The sequence below is a fragment of the Myxine glutinosa genome, chromosome 4 (assembly GCF_964187855.1).
Source record: "Myxine glutinosa chromosome 4, kmMyxGlut1.1, whole genome shotgun sequence".
NCBI lineage: Eukaryota > Metazoa > Chordata > Myxini > Myxiniformes > Myxinidae > Myxine > Myxine glutinosa.
The window spans coordinates 58,006,731-58,023,237 of NC_136264.1; the positions used below are offsets into that span (position 1 = coordinate 58,006,731).

Sequence of the window (16,507 nt, forward strand, 5' to 3'; positions counted from 1 at the left end):
CATGTACATTGTACAAAATTATTTATTGGTTTACAAACAAACAACAATAACAATAATAAATAATTTGAGTAATTGAAAATAGATAATTATCTATGAATTGATGTATGACGCTAAAAATTCTGCATCTTATTATTCATTAAAATTTGTCAACATTTTGAGCAACCTCTAAATATTGTCCAATCAAGCTCAAATTTTCACCACAAACTACTTTCTTCAATAGGAATAGGAGCAGGCTTGTGGAGAAATGAAAATCCAATCTTCAAATTTTTGGACCACCCTATTCGGGGTGTTTTGGGTCTTCAGGGTATTTTGGGTCTTCGGGGTGTTTTGGGTCTTCGGAGTGTTTTGGGTCTTCGGGGTGTTTTGGGTGTTCGGGATTTACACACAAAAAATCGTTGCGATCAGTGCAGCCGTTTTTGCGGTACCCGGGACAATAACGGTACCCGGGACAATAACGTTCGGCGGGAGTCCAAACCTGAAAATGCTGGAGACCAAAGCTGAAATTGAAAAAAAAATCGCCTATTTTACGAAAGGCTTGAGGGGTCTATATAAGGTCTCAAAAACCCAAAACCCAAAAAACCCAAAAAAAACCCAAAAAACAGGATAAATAACCACCCTCTTATTTAACCATCTTAATTGCGTTAAGACTGCTGAGACTCCTCAGACTTTTGATGACCCTTTAATTCCCCCAAGACCCTTCAGACCACCAAGACCCCTGAAGACCCAAAATACCCTGAAGACCCCCAAAGACCCTAGACCAAGGATTACCCACCCAAAATTTCGTTGCGATCGGTTCAGCTGTTTTTGCGGTGCCTGGGAACGGACGGATGGACGGACATTTGGTGAATTATAGTAAGACGAGTGGAGTCACCCGTGGGAATCCCACGGGCATGGACGTGTGTGACATTTGGACATCTTCATTTGGATGCTGCACATTCAGTTTCACAAAATGGTTACTGGCAATTTATCAGATGCACAAATTATGTAATCTACACAATTTATATGTTGGAACCCATCTGTGGATCGGTCCCATCGGCCGATGGGTCTGACCCGTTTGCGGATCCGCAGATGGGTCGCCCATCGGCCGATGGGCGACCCATCTGTGGATGCACGAGAAATGACAATGACAATTTATACACGACAAAATGTATAAATAGATGGGTAGAAATAGATAATAAAACATTGTAAAATCATCTCTGTTAAATTCCTACCACATGTAATTCCAATGACTGTGTACCTGATTGAAGAGCACCATTCTGTCAACACATTCCTTCAAGGTGAACAACACATTCGCAGATGGCGCAGACCCATCGGCCGATGGGTCTGCATTGTCATTTCTCGTGCATCCACAGATGGGTCGCCCATCGGCCAATGGGCGACCCATCTGCGGATCCGCAAACGGGTCAGACCCATCGGCCGATGGGACCGATCCACAGATGGGTTCCAACATATATACTTCTGATAACATGTGAATGCATGTGCATGCACACCCACACACACACATACACACACACACACACGCACACACGCACACACATACACACACACACACACACACACACACATCTCGTTTTTTCATTTCTGTTCCTCACAATTCTGTCTCTCTCTTATACACACACACACACACACACACACACACACTTGACATTTTTAGTGAATGACATTTTTAAAGTCCGCGTTGACGTTCATCAAGCCGTTCATCGACTGTCTTGTTAATTTCGGGAATGGGAGTTTCCACACAACACATGAATTTTCACGATCCCCAAGAGGAAGAGGAGGAAGAGGAGTGTCGGCACGTAATCATCAAATGGCAAGTATATGACATCTGTAAAATTTAAGATTTCAAATAAACTTATTTCAAGTGTATGTGCACATAACTTATCAAATAAGAACGAAGAAATATCTCTTTGCAATTTCCTGTCTGTGTCATCTTGGAAGGTGTAAGATATATCGCGTCGTGAAAAGCCGCGATTATTTAATATACCCGGTATCTCGGCAATTTCCCGAATTTCTAAAATGTCTCAGCAAATTTCCCGTGTGTGCGTTTATGTTCTCAATTATTGCTGAAACCGAGTCTAAAACCATCGATAAAAATGAAATCAGATGGTGCGTTAGATTGGAGATAATGGCGTGAGAGATAATAATGATGATAATGACATGAGATGAGAATGGCGTGAGATGACGTGATGTGACGATGTTCTATGGCGTGACGTGATTCTATGGCATGATTATATGGTGTTCTATGGCGTGACGTGACGTGACGTGATGTGACGAATGGCATGAGATGAGAGATAATGGCGTGAGAGATCATGGATAATGGCGCGAGACAATGGCCTTCATGTATAAGCCTTTGAAAATTCATTTCATTCTGTAAACGGAAACTTTCATTGGATTTAATTCCCGTTTTTTTAAACCGAGTCTAAAACCATGTTAGCGCCTGTGAAAAATGAAATGAGATATCGAATTAGAGTTGAAATAAAACTGAGAGAGAGAGAGCAAGACACCACGGGCCGAACAAAACAGGCATCAAAGCTATGTGAGGAAAGAAAATGGTGGATATTTGTTTATCAAGCCCCTGCCAGACCGGGTGTAGCCACACCCCCGGACAGCATATCACCTACGGAGAATATAATATAGATTTGACTTGTGTGGAGACCACCCTCACTCCAATGCAAACAGGCAGTCTACTTTAATATTCAACCCCAAGAGGCCTTAAATATGTGCAGTTCAACAAAATTGTCAATATAACCATAAGTTAATTTTATACTTTGAATATGGATTATTTCAAAGATATCCGCACCCGTTACTGAATTTGTGTTTGCCAGCACTGCCCATGGTTAATGGTATACTACAAGGCCTCAAGGCTCAAATGTAGTGGGGATATGGGGGTTCTAAGGAAAATCACTGTCTCTTGACTACGTTCACTAAAATTCGCAGCTTTTAAGGGACTCTGACTGATAAGCTACTTTCCCAAAGTAAAATTTGCAAAATCTAGAAAAACCTCTTTTAAAGATGTCAAACAAGGAAACAACATCACCAAAAACAATTCCCGCTTTTTAAGGCAAATGAGACAAAAAACTTTTTTTTTTTGCAAAAAAAACACCTTCCAAAAAATGTTTTTGGCAAAAAAATCGTGTTCTAATGTTAATAATAAAAACCTCACCCATGTCAAAAGGAAGCAGTTCAGTTTGGAATATTAATATTGTTATGTTTGTGGGGGTAGGTAATGAAATACCATAGTGGAGATAGAACTGTGTAGGGTAGCATGGACCAGGGACGCATAGGAGCCAATCTCGATGTATGTAAGTAGAAAAACTGTCAGCTTAAGTTTTTTTAAATCTGTTCTTCACACGGAGGGTGAAGTCATGCTAATTAGGGAGGGCCCAAGGGTAGTTCTCCCAGTATGTGGTTGCTCCCTGTGATTTTTGCCGATGTTTTTATCTTTATGAGGCCGGCCATACAAAACGTCTATTAAAACGTCCATTAAGTCCATTAACCATGAACCACCACCGCACACAGGGCCGAACGTTCCAGATCGGACAATTAACCCCACCCCACCAACCGACTAAGGAACAAGGTCACACCCCCAGAGTGGGACGAGGGGCATGGAAACTATCGTAACCGGCGGACCATGCACCGAGTTTCGTCATTGGTCGAGCCGACCATAGAGCGATTGAGTGGAATGCGGCAATTGGTCTGGGAGACGTCGGTGTGACGTTAGAGTGAAGGTTCGAGGAGGAGAAAAGAAGAAGAATCAGTCTCTCTCTCTCTCTCTCTCTCTCTCTCTCTCTCTCTCTCTCTCTCTCTCTTAGTCTAGTAGGAAGACTAGGTCCCCCTGCACCCCCCGGAGATATACTTCTAATCAGTGTTTCTAGATTGGAAAAAATGTGTAGAAAATGACTAGCTATGGCCCCAAGCTGAAAAAATGTCCCACATACCATTTTTATGCAAATTACTGCTGCAAATTTTATGCAAAATTATGCAAATTTTATGCAAATTTTTGATGAGGAGTAGAGTTGAGGGGTCTTTGAGGGCTTCATCGAGGTGCTCTCGGTTGCAAGACTGGGTCATTCTGAGAAGCACAGCAGGGTCAGAGATCATGATGTTCTCCTCCTCAGTGAATCTCTCCATCAACAGCCTCTCCATTGCCTCACACACTGTTTTGAGGCAAAAGAGGGACTTTGCGTAGGCCTTTCCACTGAGAACACCTTTGAGAGATCCACTTGTTACTAGTTGTGCCTCAAAGAGAATCTCTGCATATCCAGAACCACGCATCTTGTGTCCAGTGAGCATCCCGATGTAGTTCATGGATGTGTGGAAGGGTCCAATCGTTACTACATGACTAGCAAATTCATTTGGCCAGCGCCAGATGATGGGAAGGGCTTTCATGCAGACACCCAGATCAAATGTATTCAGGACCCATCTCTGACCCACCTCAGCAGTTGCTGCCTCGGAACGCTTCAGTAGCTCACGAACAACTGCGTTGTCTGTGATCGGTCTGTGCCTGGTGCCTGCATGGCATGGCAATGGCCTGCAGCCTGTGCCTGGGCTAGGGGGTTTCACCTCTGCAACTGGTTCTCCCCCACCCAGCAAATCAACAGTCGACTACTGCACGCCTATCCACCAACCGATCACAGACAACGCAGTTGTTCGTGAGCTACTGAAGCGTTCCGAGGCAGCAACTGCTGAGGTGGGTCAGAGATGGGTCCTGAATACATTTGATCTGGGTGTCTGCATGAAAGCCCTTCCCATCATCTGGCGCTGGCCAAATGAATTTGCTAGTCATGTAGTAACGATTGGACCCTTCCACACATCCATGAACTACATCGGGATGCTCACTGGACACAAGATGCGTGGTTCAGGATATGCAGAGATTCTCTTTGAGGCACAACTAGTAACAAGTGGATCTCTCAAAGGTGTTCTCAGTGGAAAGGCCTACGCAAAGTCCCTCTTTTGCCTCAAAACAGTGTGTGAGGCAATGGAGAGGCTGTTGATGGAGAGATTCACTGAGGAGGAGAACATCATGATCTCTGACCCTGCTGTGCTTCTCAGAATGACCCAGTCTTGCAACCGAGAGCACCTCGATGAAGCCCTCAAAGACCCCTCAACTCTACTCCTCATCAAAAATTTGCATAAAATTTGCATAATTTTGCATAAAATTTGCAGCAGTAATTTGCATAAAAATGGTATGTGGGACATTTTTTCAGCTTGGGGCCATAGCTAGTCATTTTCTACACATTTTTTCCAATCTAGAAACACTGATTAGAAGTATATCTCCGGGGGGTGCAGGGGGACCTAGTCTTCCTACTAGACTATCTCTCTCTCTCTCTCTCTCCCTCTCTCTCTCTCTCTCTCTCTCTCTTGTTCTGGCTTTCGTGGTGGGTGGTCACGTTTTCTCGTATGCGATCGTGAGGAGAACTTTTGGAGCCCAGGGGGAACTTTTGCGATCGTGAGAAGGAGGTGTTAGTGGTGGTTTGTGTCTCTGTGTTGTGCTTCCCCGGACGGCTGACAGACCCGAGGGTGGACTGCGCTCACAAAGGACCTCACGTTCGTGGCACCAAGGAACGGCCATCTTGTGCGCTTCCCGCCTGTGGGGCTTCGACTTCAACAACCAGCAAGCTCCTAAAAGTCTCGTCGAGCAAGCTGAGTGCCGGCTGATCTAAAAAGAACTTTGTTTTATCTTTATTTTATCATTCCCCTGATAGTCTGGATCTGGATCTGGACTTTAACCAAAATGTAATCAGCTTGTTCTTGTCACCTACCCAACTCAACCACAAAGTTTTGTCACAAATCATCCATAATTTTTTGAAACATCATGCTATATATCGTTTTGGGCCACATCTCACTTTGGAAAAAAAGGAAAAGAATCACTGAAAAAAAGAAAAAAAAAGAATCACTTTGGAAAAAAGAGAAAGAATCACTTTGGAAGAAAAGAAAAAAGAATCACTTTGGAAAAAAAGAAAAAAAGAATCACTTTGGAAAAAAGAAAAAAAGAATCACATTGGAAAAAAAGAAAAAAAGAATCACTTTGGATAAAAAGAAAAAAGAATCACTTTGGAAAAAAAGAAAAAAAGAATCACTTTGGAAAAAAAGAAAAAAAGAATCACTTTAGATAAAAAGAAAAAAAGAATCACTTTGGAAAAAAAGAAAAAATAATCACTTTGGAAAAAAGAAAGAAAGAATCACTGTAAATGAAAAAAAAAACATCTGGTGAAGAACAATATTCTTTCCCAAAGATGTCAAATCATTATTATATGGGACTAAAGGAATCAAGGAATGATGGACTTACTTTCCTCCCCAGTAGATTTTGGTGGTTATTACGAGACTTGATCGCCTGTTTGGTCGAAGAAACAAAAAACAATCATTCAAACAGAAATAACTTTAGGGAACAAATAAAATGTTTGTTCTTGATTTCCAGCTGCTTTGTTTAAACGTGTCCATGAACACAAACAATGACAAATCACTCAATGGTAATTATAAGCGTGAAGGAATTTATACAGAGACATTGTTATGTTACAAAAACCTAAAATCTGTCATTTTTGCAAGAGTGATGAACAGCTCGGCTACTTCCATTTGTCTCATCCTTGTCATGGCAGCAGCCAAACAGCAAGATAGGACAATAAACAAGGAAACTTCAGATGGGTACTAAAAATTATACCTGTGAAAGGGAAGTGTTGTCCCCACCCCCCTTACCCCACCCCCATCTCCATTGCCCCATCCTAACTGAATAGAAAGAAAAATACAGAAATTATATTCTCACCTCCATCCTTTCTTCTTGATTATATTTCCGAGCACCACCTCGGCTCTGCCATGCACAATGGATTCTTTTACATTCTTGTAAATTACAACATTCGTACGAAATAGTAACATTTTATTTTAGTTGGTAATAGTTAGTAAGCTATCAATTTAGCAGTGGAATGGTAATAGTTAGTAAGCTATCAATTTAGCAGTGGAATGGTAATAGTTAGTAAGCTATCAACTTAGCAGTGGAATGGTAATAGTTAGTAAGCTCTCAACTTAGCAGTGGATTGGTAATAGTTAGTAAGCTATCAACTTAGCAGTGGAATGGTAATAGTAAGTAAGCTATCAACTTAGCAGTGGAATGGTAATAGTAAGTAAGCTATCAACGTAGCAGTGGAATGGTAATAGTTAGTAAGCTATCAACCTAGCAGTGGAATGGTAATAGTAAGTAAGCTATCAACTTAGCAGTGGAATGGTAATCGTTAGTAAGCTATCAACTTAGCAGTAAATTGCTAATCGTTAGTAAGCTATTAATCCTCGCAGTGGAATGATAATGGTTAGTAAGCTCTCAACTTAGCAGTGGAATGGTAATAGTTTGTAAGCCATCAACTTTGCAGTGGAATGGTAATAGTTTGTAAGCTATCAACTTAGCAGTGAAATGGTAATAGTTAATAAGCTATCAACGTAGCAGTGAAATGGTAATAGTTTGTAAGCTATCAACTTAGCAGTGAAATGGTAATAGTTAGTAAGCTATCAACTTAGCAGTGAAATGGTAATAGTTAATAAGCTATCAACTTAGCAGTGAAATGGTAATAGTTTGTAAGCTATCAACTTAGCAGTGGAATGGTAATAGTTAATAAGCTATCAACTTAGCAGTGAAATGGTAATAGTTAGTAAGCTATCAACTTAGCAGTGAAATGGTAATAGTTAGTAAGCTATCAACTTAGCAGTGAAATGGTAATAGTTAATAAGCTATCAACTTAGCAGTGAAATGGTAATAGTTTGTAAGCTATCAACTTAGCAGTGAAATGGTAATAGTTAATAAGCTATCAACTTAGCAGTGAAATGGTAATAGTTAATAAGCTATCAACTTAGCAGTGAAATGGTAATAGTTTGTAAGCTATCAACTTAGCAGTGAAATGGTAATAGTTAATAAGCTATCAACTTAGCAGTGAAATGGTAATAGTTAATAAGCTATCAACTTAGCAGTGAAATGGTAATAGTTAGTAAGCTATCAACTTAGCAGTGAAATGGTAATAGTTAATAAGCTATCAACTTAGCAGTGAAATGGTAATAGTTTGTAAGGTATCAACTTAGCAGTGAAATGGTAATAGTTAGTAAGCTATCAACTTAGCAGTGAAATGGTAATAGTTAATAAGCTATCAACTTAGCAGTGGAATGGTAATAGTTAATAAGCTATCAACTTAGCAGTGAAATGGTAATAGTTTGTAAGCTATCAACTTAGCAGTGAAATGATAATAGTTAATAAGCTATCAACTTAGCAGTGGAATGGTAATAGTTAATAAGCTATCAACTTAGCAGTGGAATGGTAATAGTTAATAAGCTATCAACTTAGCAGTGAAATGGTAATAGTTAATAAGCTATCAACTTAGCAGTGGAATGGTAATAGTTAATAAGCTATCAACTTAGCAGTGAAATGGTAATAGTTAGTAAGCTACCAACTTAGCAGTGGAATGGTAATAGTTAATAAGCTATCAACTTAGTAGTGAAATGGTAATAGTTAGTAAGCTAACAACTTAGCAGTGAAATGGTAATAGTTAGTAAGCTATCAACTTAGCAGTGGAATGGTAATAGTTAGTAAGCTATCAACTTAGCAGTGAAATGGTAATAGTTAGTAAGCTAACAACTTAGCAGTGAAATGGTAATAGTTAGTAAGCTATCAACTTAGCAGTGGAATGGTAATAGTTAATAAGCTATCAACTTAGCAGTGAAATGGTAATAGTTTGTAAGCTATCAACTTAGCAGTGAAATGGTAATAGTTAGTAAGCTATCAACTTAGCAGTGAAATGGTAATAGTTAATAAGCTATCAACTTACTGTTGATAACTTGTGGTTAGTAAGCTATCAACTTAGCAGTGGAATGGTAATAGTTTGTAAGCTATCAACTTAGCAGTGAAATGGTAATAGTTAATAAGCTATCAACTTAGCAGTGAAATGGTAATAGTTTGTAAGCTATCAACTTAGCAGTGAAATGGTAATAGTTTGTAAGCTATCAACTTAGCAGTGAAATGGTAATAGTTAGTAAGCTATCAACTTAGCAGTGGAATGGTAATAGTTAATAAGCTATCAACTTAGCAGTGAAATGGTAATAGTTTGTAAGCTATCAACTTAGCAGTGGAATGGTAATAGTTAATAAGCTATCAACTTAGCAGTGAAATGGTAATAGTTTGTAAGCTATCAACTTAGCAGTGAAATGATAATAGTTAATAAGCTATGAACTTAGCAGTGGAATGGTAATAGTTAATAAGCTCTCAACTTAGCAGTGAAATCATAATATTCCAATGCAAAATAGATCGCTATAAATTTTCAAATTTAGAGTAGCAAGACGACTTGTGGTTAGATTACATCAGATACGCCAAGTGTTCAAACGGTCCTACAAATAAGATTGTCATCGTAGTCCAGGAAATGCCAAAATTTGAATGGTTGTATACATAATAACACTAAAATAATAATAATAATAAGAAGAAGAAGAAGAAGAAGAAGAAAAAGACATAAAATGGCACAACCCCCATGGTTTTAGTAATTTTGCTCTAGGAGTTAAAGGCCGTCAGTCGGTCATCTGTGGATGGATTACAAAACAAAATCTTCTGCATATGTATACACTCATGTATTGTCTTTGTGCCAAGTTTGAACAAAATCGGTCCATGCATGCCGAGAAATGGTTGAGGGCACGTGTAAGTAACAAAATGGCCGCCAGTCTACCAGTCAGCCATCTTTGATCAGTTCGCAAAATACAGTCAGGTGCACGTGTATGCCATCATGCACTGTGTTTTTGCCAAGTTTGAACAAAATCAGACCATGCATGTTCAAGAAATCGTTGAGAACATGTCTAAGTAACAAAATGGCCGCCAGTCAGCCATTTTGGATCTGATCTCGAAAAAAAGACGTGCATATGTGCCATTCCTTATCATCCTCAATTATATAATTCCTTATCTGTTTGCAATGTTTGAACAACATCGGTAAATGTACTCGTATGTCTGAGAAATGGTTGACGACATGTTCATTATCAGTTTTTTTTTACAACTAAAATGGCTGCAAGTTGGCCATCTTTGATTGCTTCGTGAAACAAATTGATGTGCATATGTAGGCCTATACCCTCATGTTTTGTCTTTGTACCAAGTATGAACAAAATCGGGCCATATATCTCCTTGGTATGGTTGAGGAGGGACGGACGACATCCAATCCATAAGCACCCGTTTCAAACTAAGTCCAACGGGAGATAATAATAATAATAGTACGTACTGTAATAATAAGTGCCAAATATAGAGGTGGGGAGGTCCATGTGCTATGCCCCTACTGTTCTCAAGACAACAAACAAAGCTAAACCCCCCACTCTTGCCAAAACATCCACCCCTCCACCCCTATTATACTCCCCATTGGACTACACTATGCTTGAAAAGTTTGGTCACCACGGTCACTTTTGCGAGGGGCCGGTAATGAATGATGGAGAAGCCTTTGGTCAATAGCAGGCTTTATTAAACTTGAATCAAGCAAGATCTAAGAAACACATGCAAATACGAGAACGCCACTCGGTAGAGCGCATACTCCCGCCGTGGGTCAAGTTGGAATAGTACGATTTCACAAAAGTTTGAGGGAGTAGTTCAGTCACAACACAAGACAAGACAAAACACAAGGCAGACACTGCACAGATAGATATTTAGAATATATAGAAGATAATGTAAAAAAAAAAACAAGGCAATTTCACTTACATTTTCGGATTCAGCGTTCAATTCTATATAAATGAGTGTATTTTGAGGCATGTGTGACTTCAAATAAAATTGTAAGCCAGAAAAAACGTTCGTTTCATTCCTTAGGGATACAACATGTAAAACTGGCCCAAACGTGAAAACAAAACTCGCTCATTTTAAGTCGTACAAGCTAATGCGACCACTCATTCTTCTGGGAAGAATCCCGTGCACATGCTTGTCACACTTATAACTCACCTAAGTCTTTATAAGTTCATCAAATACTGACTACCAAATTGACATTCGCTGAGGTAAATGTTGATATCTCTTCTGAGGTTAAAAAAAAAAAAAAAATTTTTTAAAGCATACATATCAAACGATACATTTTATGAAACGGGGAAACCGAATACACACTTTAGTGGTTTTAAAATGACAGAATATGTCTTTATTAGAAAAAAATAAAAGAAACTTGAAGAAGACGCTGCCAACAAAATACACCGCTCTAATGCATAACCACGAGTTTAAACTACATTTATAACAAATATAAAAACTATTTTCAAATCACAATGTTAAATATAGAATATATAGAAGATAATGTTAAAAAAAATGAGCCCTATCTTCCAATGGTAAACAATCCTTCAAAAACTTCCTGGATCCGGAATAATATCCTGAGCTTCACCAAAAACTAATCAATTCTTCCTTATCCCAAGGGCAATCATCCCACCAACTTTCAGCCAAATCCGTTCAGAACTTTTCCAGATATCTTGTTCACAAACACACAAACACACACACACACACACACACACGGACACGATCGAATGCAATACTCCTGGCAGTGGCGGGAGTAACAACAAGAGTATATTAAAGCTAATAGATTATGCACATTAAGCGAGGTAATACAATCAAGCCATCTCGCAGCGTATACTATCTCAAACTTACCAGCATAAGTCATTGTCTGACTTCAGCTCACAGAAAGCCAAGTATCGCCCGAGCATTAGCACGGCTACAACTTAAATAGACTCAAGTGCTTAGAGGTCGACACCTTCAATTGCTCTTCTTCTTCACAATCAGCACAAGTTTCCCCACTGGAAAAATGAAGCTCCTAATAGTATCAAATCAATCAACCGAAATAATAATATTCGATAAATGCCAAACTAAACGGCACCAGGATGGTTTCGACTACAAAGCAGAATATCAACAATCTAAAGCAGATCACATATTGAAATGATTCAGAGGTCGGCAAGACCGATGACTTCGTGTTCGGTAAATCTCCGGCTCAGGAGTATGTGGAGTATGTTCTACCTCCACTTGTGCCATCTCCTCGGTTGTCGGGAGATTTTTCAGAGTGGAAGACATGGACACTATCTCTAGCAAACCCTTGATAGGTACCGCAATGCTCTCGGAAAACCCTTCAGGTGAGTTTACCTGCGACTCAGGTTCCCAAATTCTATCCACGACCTCCCCACACGAGATGACAAACTGACATGGTGGTCTCGCGACCATCGGCTAAGCGAACATGAGCGTATTCCTCATTAGCTTCGAGAAGATTCACTTCATCCACAAGCGGCTCATATTTGCTTTGACGTATAGATCGACGTAGCAATACAAGTCCTGGTTCTGACAACCAGGTCAGTAACGAGTGTCCACTAGAACACCGACGATGAGAGGAAAATATTCGTTCATGCGGGGTTACGTTATTGGCCGTGCACAATAAAGACAGGATTGAATGTAGCGTGTCAGGCAGCACCGTTTCCCACTGACCAACCGAAAGATCACGTGATTTGAGCCGCATCGAAACAGCACGCCAGATTACCCCATTGTAACGTTCCATGAGCCGATTGCCTTGCGGATTATAGCTGGTCGTTCGACTGGAGGCTATACCTCTTTCATGAAGGAATTGTTTGATCTCTCGAGACATGAAAGCGGCTCCCCGATCCGAATGAATATACGCTGGGCAACCAAGCAGCGCGAATAACTCAGAGAGACAATTAATCACTGAATTTGAAGAGAGATCTCCACAAGGAAAAGCAAATGGAAAGCGTGAGTGCTCATCTACGATGGTGAGCATGTAACGTTTAGAGGTGGCCGTAGGGAGAGGACCTTTAAAATCAATGTTCAGATGCTCCCACGGTTGGGTGGCCTTGATCTAAACCCCTTGATGTGGTTTATGAAATTGTGGTTTCAGTTGAGCGCAAACAGGACAAGAACTACACACTCGCTTTATGTCCTCAACGGAATAGGGAAGATTTCGACATCGTACAAAATGAGCCAGGCGAGTGACTCCCTGATGACAGAGCGAATCATGCAGCTCCCGCAATCCCTTCTCGGATCCCACGGTCGCACATAAAGCATGAGAAAATGCATCAGCGGCTATGTTGTCCTTGCCAGAGTGATACACGATGTCGTAGCCGAATTCTGTAAGCTCTATACGCCACCTAGCGATTTTCTCATTCTTTATTTATTGGGAATGTTGACCCTCAAACATAAAAGCTACAGATCGCTGGTCTGTGCTCAAATGAAAGTGTTTTCCGAGAAGAAAGTGTTTCCACTTATGCAAGGCCTCCACTATGGCGTAAGCTTCCTTCTCAACAGACGAGTGGCGCCTCTCACTGTGGGATAACATTCTGGAGAAGAAGGGTCGGCCTGACTGATTCAAGGTAGCCGCGATTGCGTACTCGGAGGCGTCAGTCTCAACAACGAAGGGAACACTGTCGTCAATTGACATTACTACCGCTTGAGCAATATCATTAATCAAATTGTGAAAAGCCAGTTTGGCAGCTGAAGACAGCGGAAATTTTTTGCTTTCAACCAAAGGATGAATTTTCTCAGAATACTTTGGGATCCATTTGGAATAATATGCGAACAGCCCCAGGTTTCGTCTCAGTGCGGCTAAGTCACGAGGAGGTGGCATTTCTAATAGCGGTTGCAAACGGGACGTATCAGGACGAATCGAGCCTTATGAAATGGTATATCCCAAAGATTGATAGTTTTAGCCGAGAATGTGCAAGTGTTAGCATTGAGAGTCAGTTTGTACTTGCAAACTACTTCCATGAATCGTTTCAAGTTATTGTCGTGCTCTTCTGTGTTCGTGCACAAACAGTGACATTATCCACAAAAACAAAGGTGCCTTTGAGATTCTCTTGAGATACTATCTCGTCGATTGCTCATTGGAAACACGTGACTCCGTTCGTTACCCCGAAGGGTATACGACAAAACTGATAGAGTCGCTGACCAGACTCGAATGCTGTGTACAGATAGTCAGACTCTCGGATCGGGATTTGATGGTAGGCACTACACAAATCCAATGCACTAAATACTTGATATTTAGCCACCTCTCCTGCCATTTCGTCTATACGTGGCAATGGGTACACGTATAGTTGCGTAAAACGATTTATAGTTTGGGAATAGTCTATCACCATTCGTTTCCAGTCATTAGCGCTGGTTGTCACCAATACCTGGGCCCGCCACAGTGATTCGCTCGGCTCGATAATACCTTCGTTGAGAAGTTTCCTGGTCTCCATAGCAACAAACTTTGCATCCTCCCGGGTAAGTCATCTTGACTTCACAGCGATCGGTTTACAATCCACAGTTAAATTGGCAAACAGCGATGGCGGATCGACGACTACCTCTGCCAGACTACAGACTGAGAAGGTAGGGTTAGTATCCCCAAAATGCATGTTTAAATCAGCATGCCTTTGTAAAAAATCATGACCCAAGAGAAGATCAGCACATAAGTCTCTCAGTAACATCAGTTACACGTTCTTGTACTTAGTCTCATTAGTTCCTAGTTCCACAACACAATATCCCCATATATTTTGATGTAAAGATGATGATGCCATATACACTGTTTTCCCCATGGGGAGGATCGGCCAAGCATGGCGCTTCACCAATGCAGCACTCCCGTAGCTGTCTGAACTCCCTGTGTCGATCTGATCAGCGCATCGGTGACCTCACCATTAACCGTAATCTTGACCACCGCTTTAGCTAGACGGTATGGCGAAATAGCGGAGAGCGCAGTGGCTTTTAACTGCATACCAGCAGAAGTGGGTCCGACCGTTTTGACAGCTCGGCACACCTTGGCATAATGCCGTTTCTTCCCACAATTATTATTACAGATGGCATTGCGAGCCGGACATTGAATACGCGGATGTCTCCGATATCCGCAGAAATAACATTTGGTAGTAGCTGATGTGGTCGTCATTAACTTGGGAGTTGACTCCTCTGCTGATGATGGCTCACAATCGACCATTCCTTCCGAATCCTGGAGTGGGAGTGATGTAGCGGAGACATTGATCAGAGTATCCTGAGATTGAGTGAGTGTCTGCATCTCCCCTCGTCGTCCCTCTGACGTCGAAGCATTCACATGTAGATAAGATTGCACGTACAAGTCCAAACACGTCTGAGCGAGTTGCAAGGTTCAAGCCTGTTCATACGCATCATGAAGATTCACCAAGTCATTCTCCAATAGCCGTTGTCGTATATGAGGCGATTGCAGACCAGTTATAAAAGCATCACGCATGAAATCATCTTGAAATTCCTGCAACGTACCAATCTGAAAGTTGCAATCTCTACTCAGGTGTCTCAAAGCTTGCAATAATTGCTCCAAAGTCTCCCCCAGCTCTCGACAGTGGGTATCTAATAGATGACGAGGGTAGACCGTTCCACGAGCCTTGACATTCAAAGTCTCGAGAACCTCATACGCGTCGGTGTAGCTCGCGCAATGGGCGAAATACCAATAGAGGGATGTGCCACATGATTAATGAGTGCGTTGAGCTTATCTGCATCCGTAACTTCATCAGACTCGTAAACCCTAAAGTATCGTCTGAAGACGCAAATCCAGTGAGCCCACTCCTTGCCGGCATTAGCAGTGTTCGGATCCACATCAAACTCTTTCAGTTGTAGCATCTTGTTCATTGTGATCAGAATTCAAGTTTAATAAATTGTAATGAATGATGGAGAAGCCTTTGGTCAATATCAGGCTTTATTAAACTTGAATCAAGCAGGCTCTAAGAAACACATGCAAATACAACAAGAGTATATTAAAGCTAATAGATTATGAATATTAAGCGAGGTAATACAATCAAGCCATCTCACAGCATACACTATCTCAATCTTACCAGCATGAATCATTGTCTGACAAGCTCACAGCAGGCCAAGTCTCGCCTGAGCATTACCACAGCTAGAACTTTAATAGCCTCAAGTCCCTCGCGGTCGACACCTTCAATTACTCTTCTTCTTCACAATCACCACAGGGCCAACCCATATGGTGGAACTGCCAAAAAGATGGTGCCACCCACACTGGATGGCAGCCAATGAGAGGGATCCACTGTGCATGAGGACGGTCCCAGAGATGAAGAAGACCATGTCTGTACGATACAGATCACATTTTGGTTTAGTGGAGATAACACCTCTCTGTTTTGTCACTCCCTACAAAAGTGTAGTTTTTGGAGAGTTGCGAAGACATTAATCCTCATCGTCACTCCCTCGCCTCCTGGCGGTATTTTGGCACAATAGCATGGAATATTTATTCATGCACATAAGATCGTGTTCCTTTCCCCCCCTCATCCCAATCTGTGTCTGTCAATTGCTTCGTTCCTTCCGTATTTATTTATAGCATCCTGTTGATCCTTTTCCCCAAATAAAATCTTTATTTCTCAGAAACGTCTTCCCACCTTTTGCCTTCCCACACAAGCAAATGCTAGTCTCAGCTTTATTTGGACGATCCTTGGGGAAGTATACCTATATTTTGGGTAAAATGCCAGGGGTATAGAAAAAGCCCCTTTATATAAGGGTATGTGCCATGTGGCAAAGTATTAAAAAGAAGGGACATTGCATAGCTTG

The 16,507-nt window shown here is 41.1% G+C and overlaps 1 protein-coding gene across 1 annotated transcript in view; it reads right to left on the reverse strand.

Annotated features, from left to right (window-relative positions):
• LOC137425846 (voltage-gated potassium channel subunit beta-2-like) overlaps nt 1-16,507 on the reverse strand; it is a 102,471-nt gene that overhangs the window by 25,388 nt on the left and 60,576 nt on the right. The window contains exons 5-6 of the mRNA XM_078775739.1: nt 6,761-6,805; nt 6,290-6,334 (exon numbers count right to left, since the gene is read on the reverse strand). Of these exons, the coding sequence (XP_078631865.1) occupies nt 6,290-6,334; nt 6,761-6,805 (90 nt within the window). The remainder of the gene's footprint in view (nt 1-6,289; nt 6,335-6,760; nt 6,806-16,507) is intronic.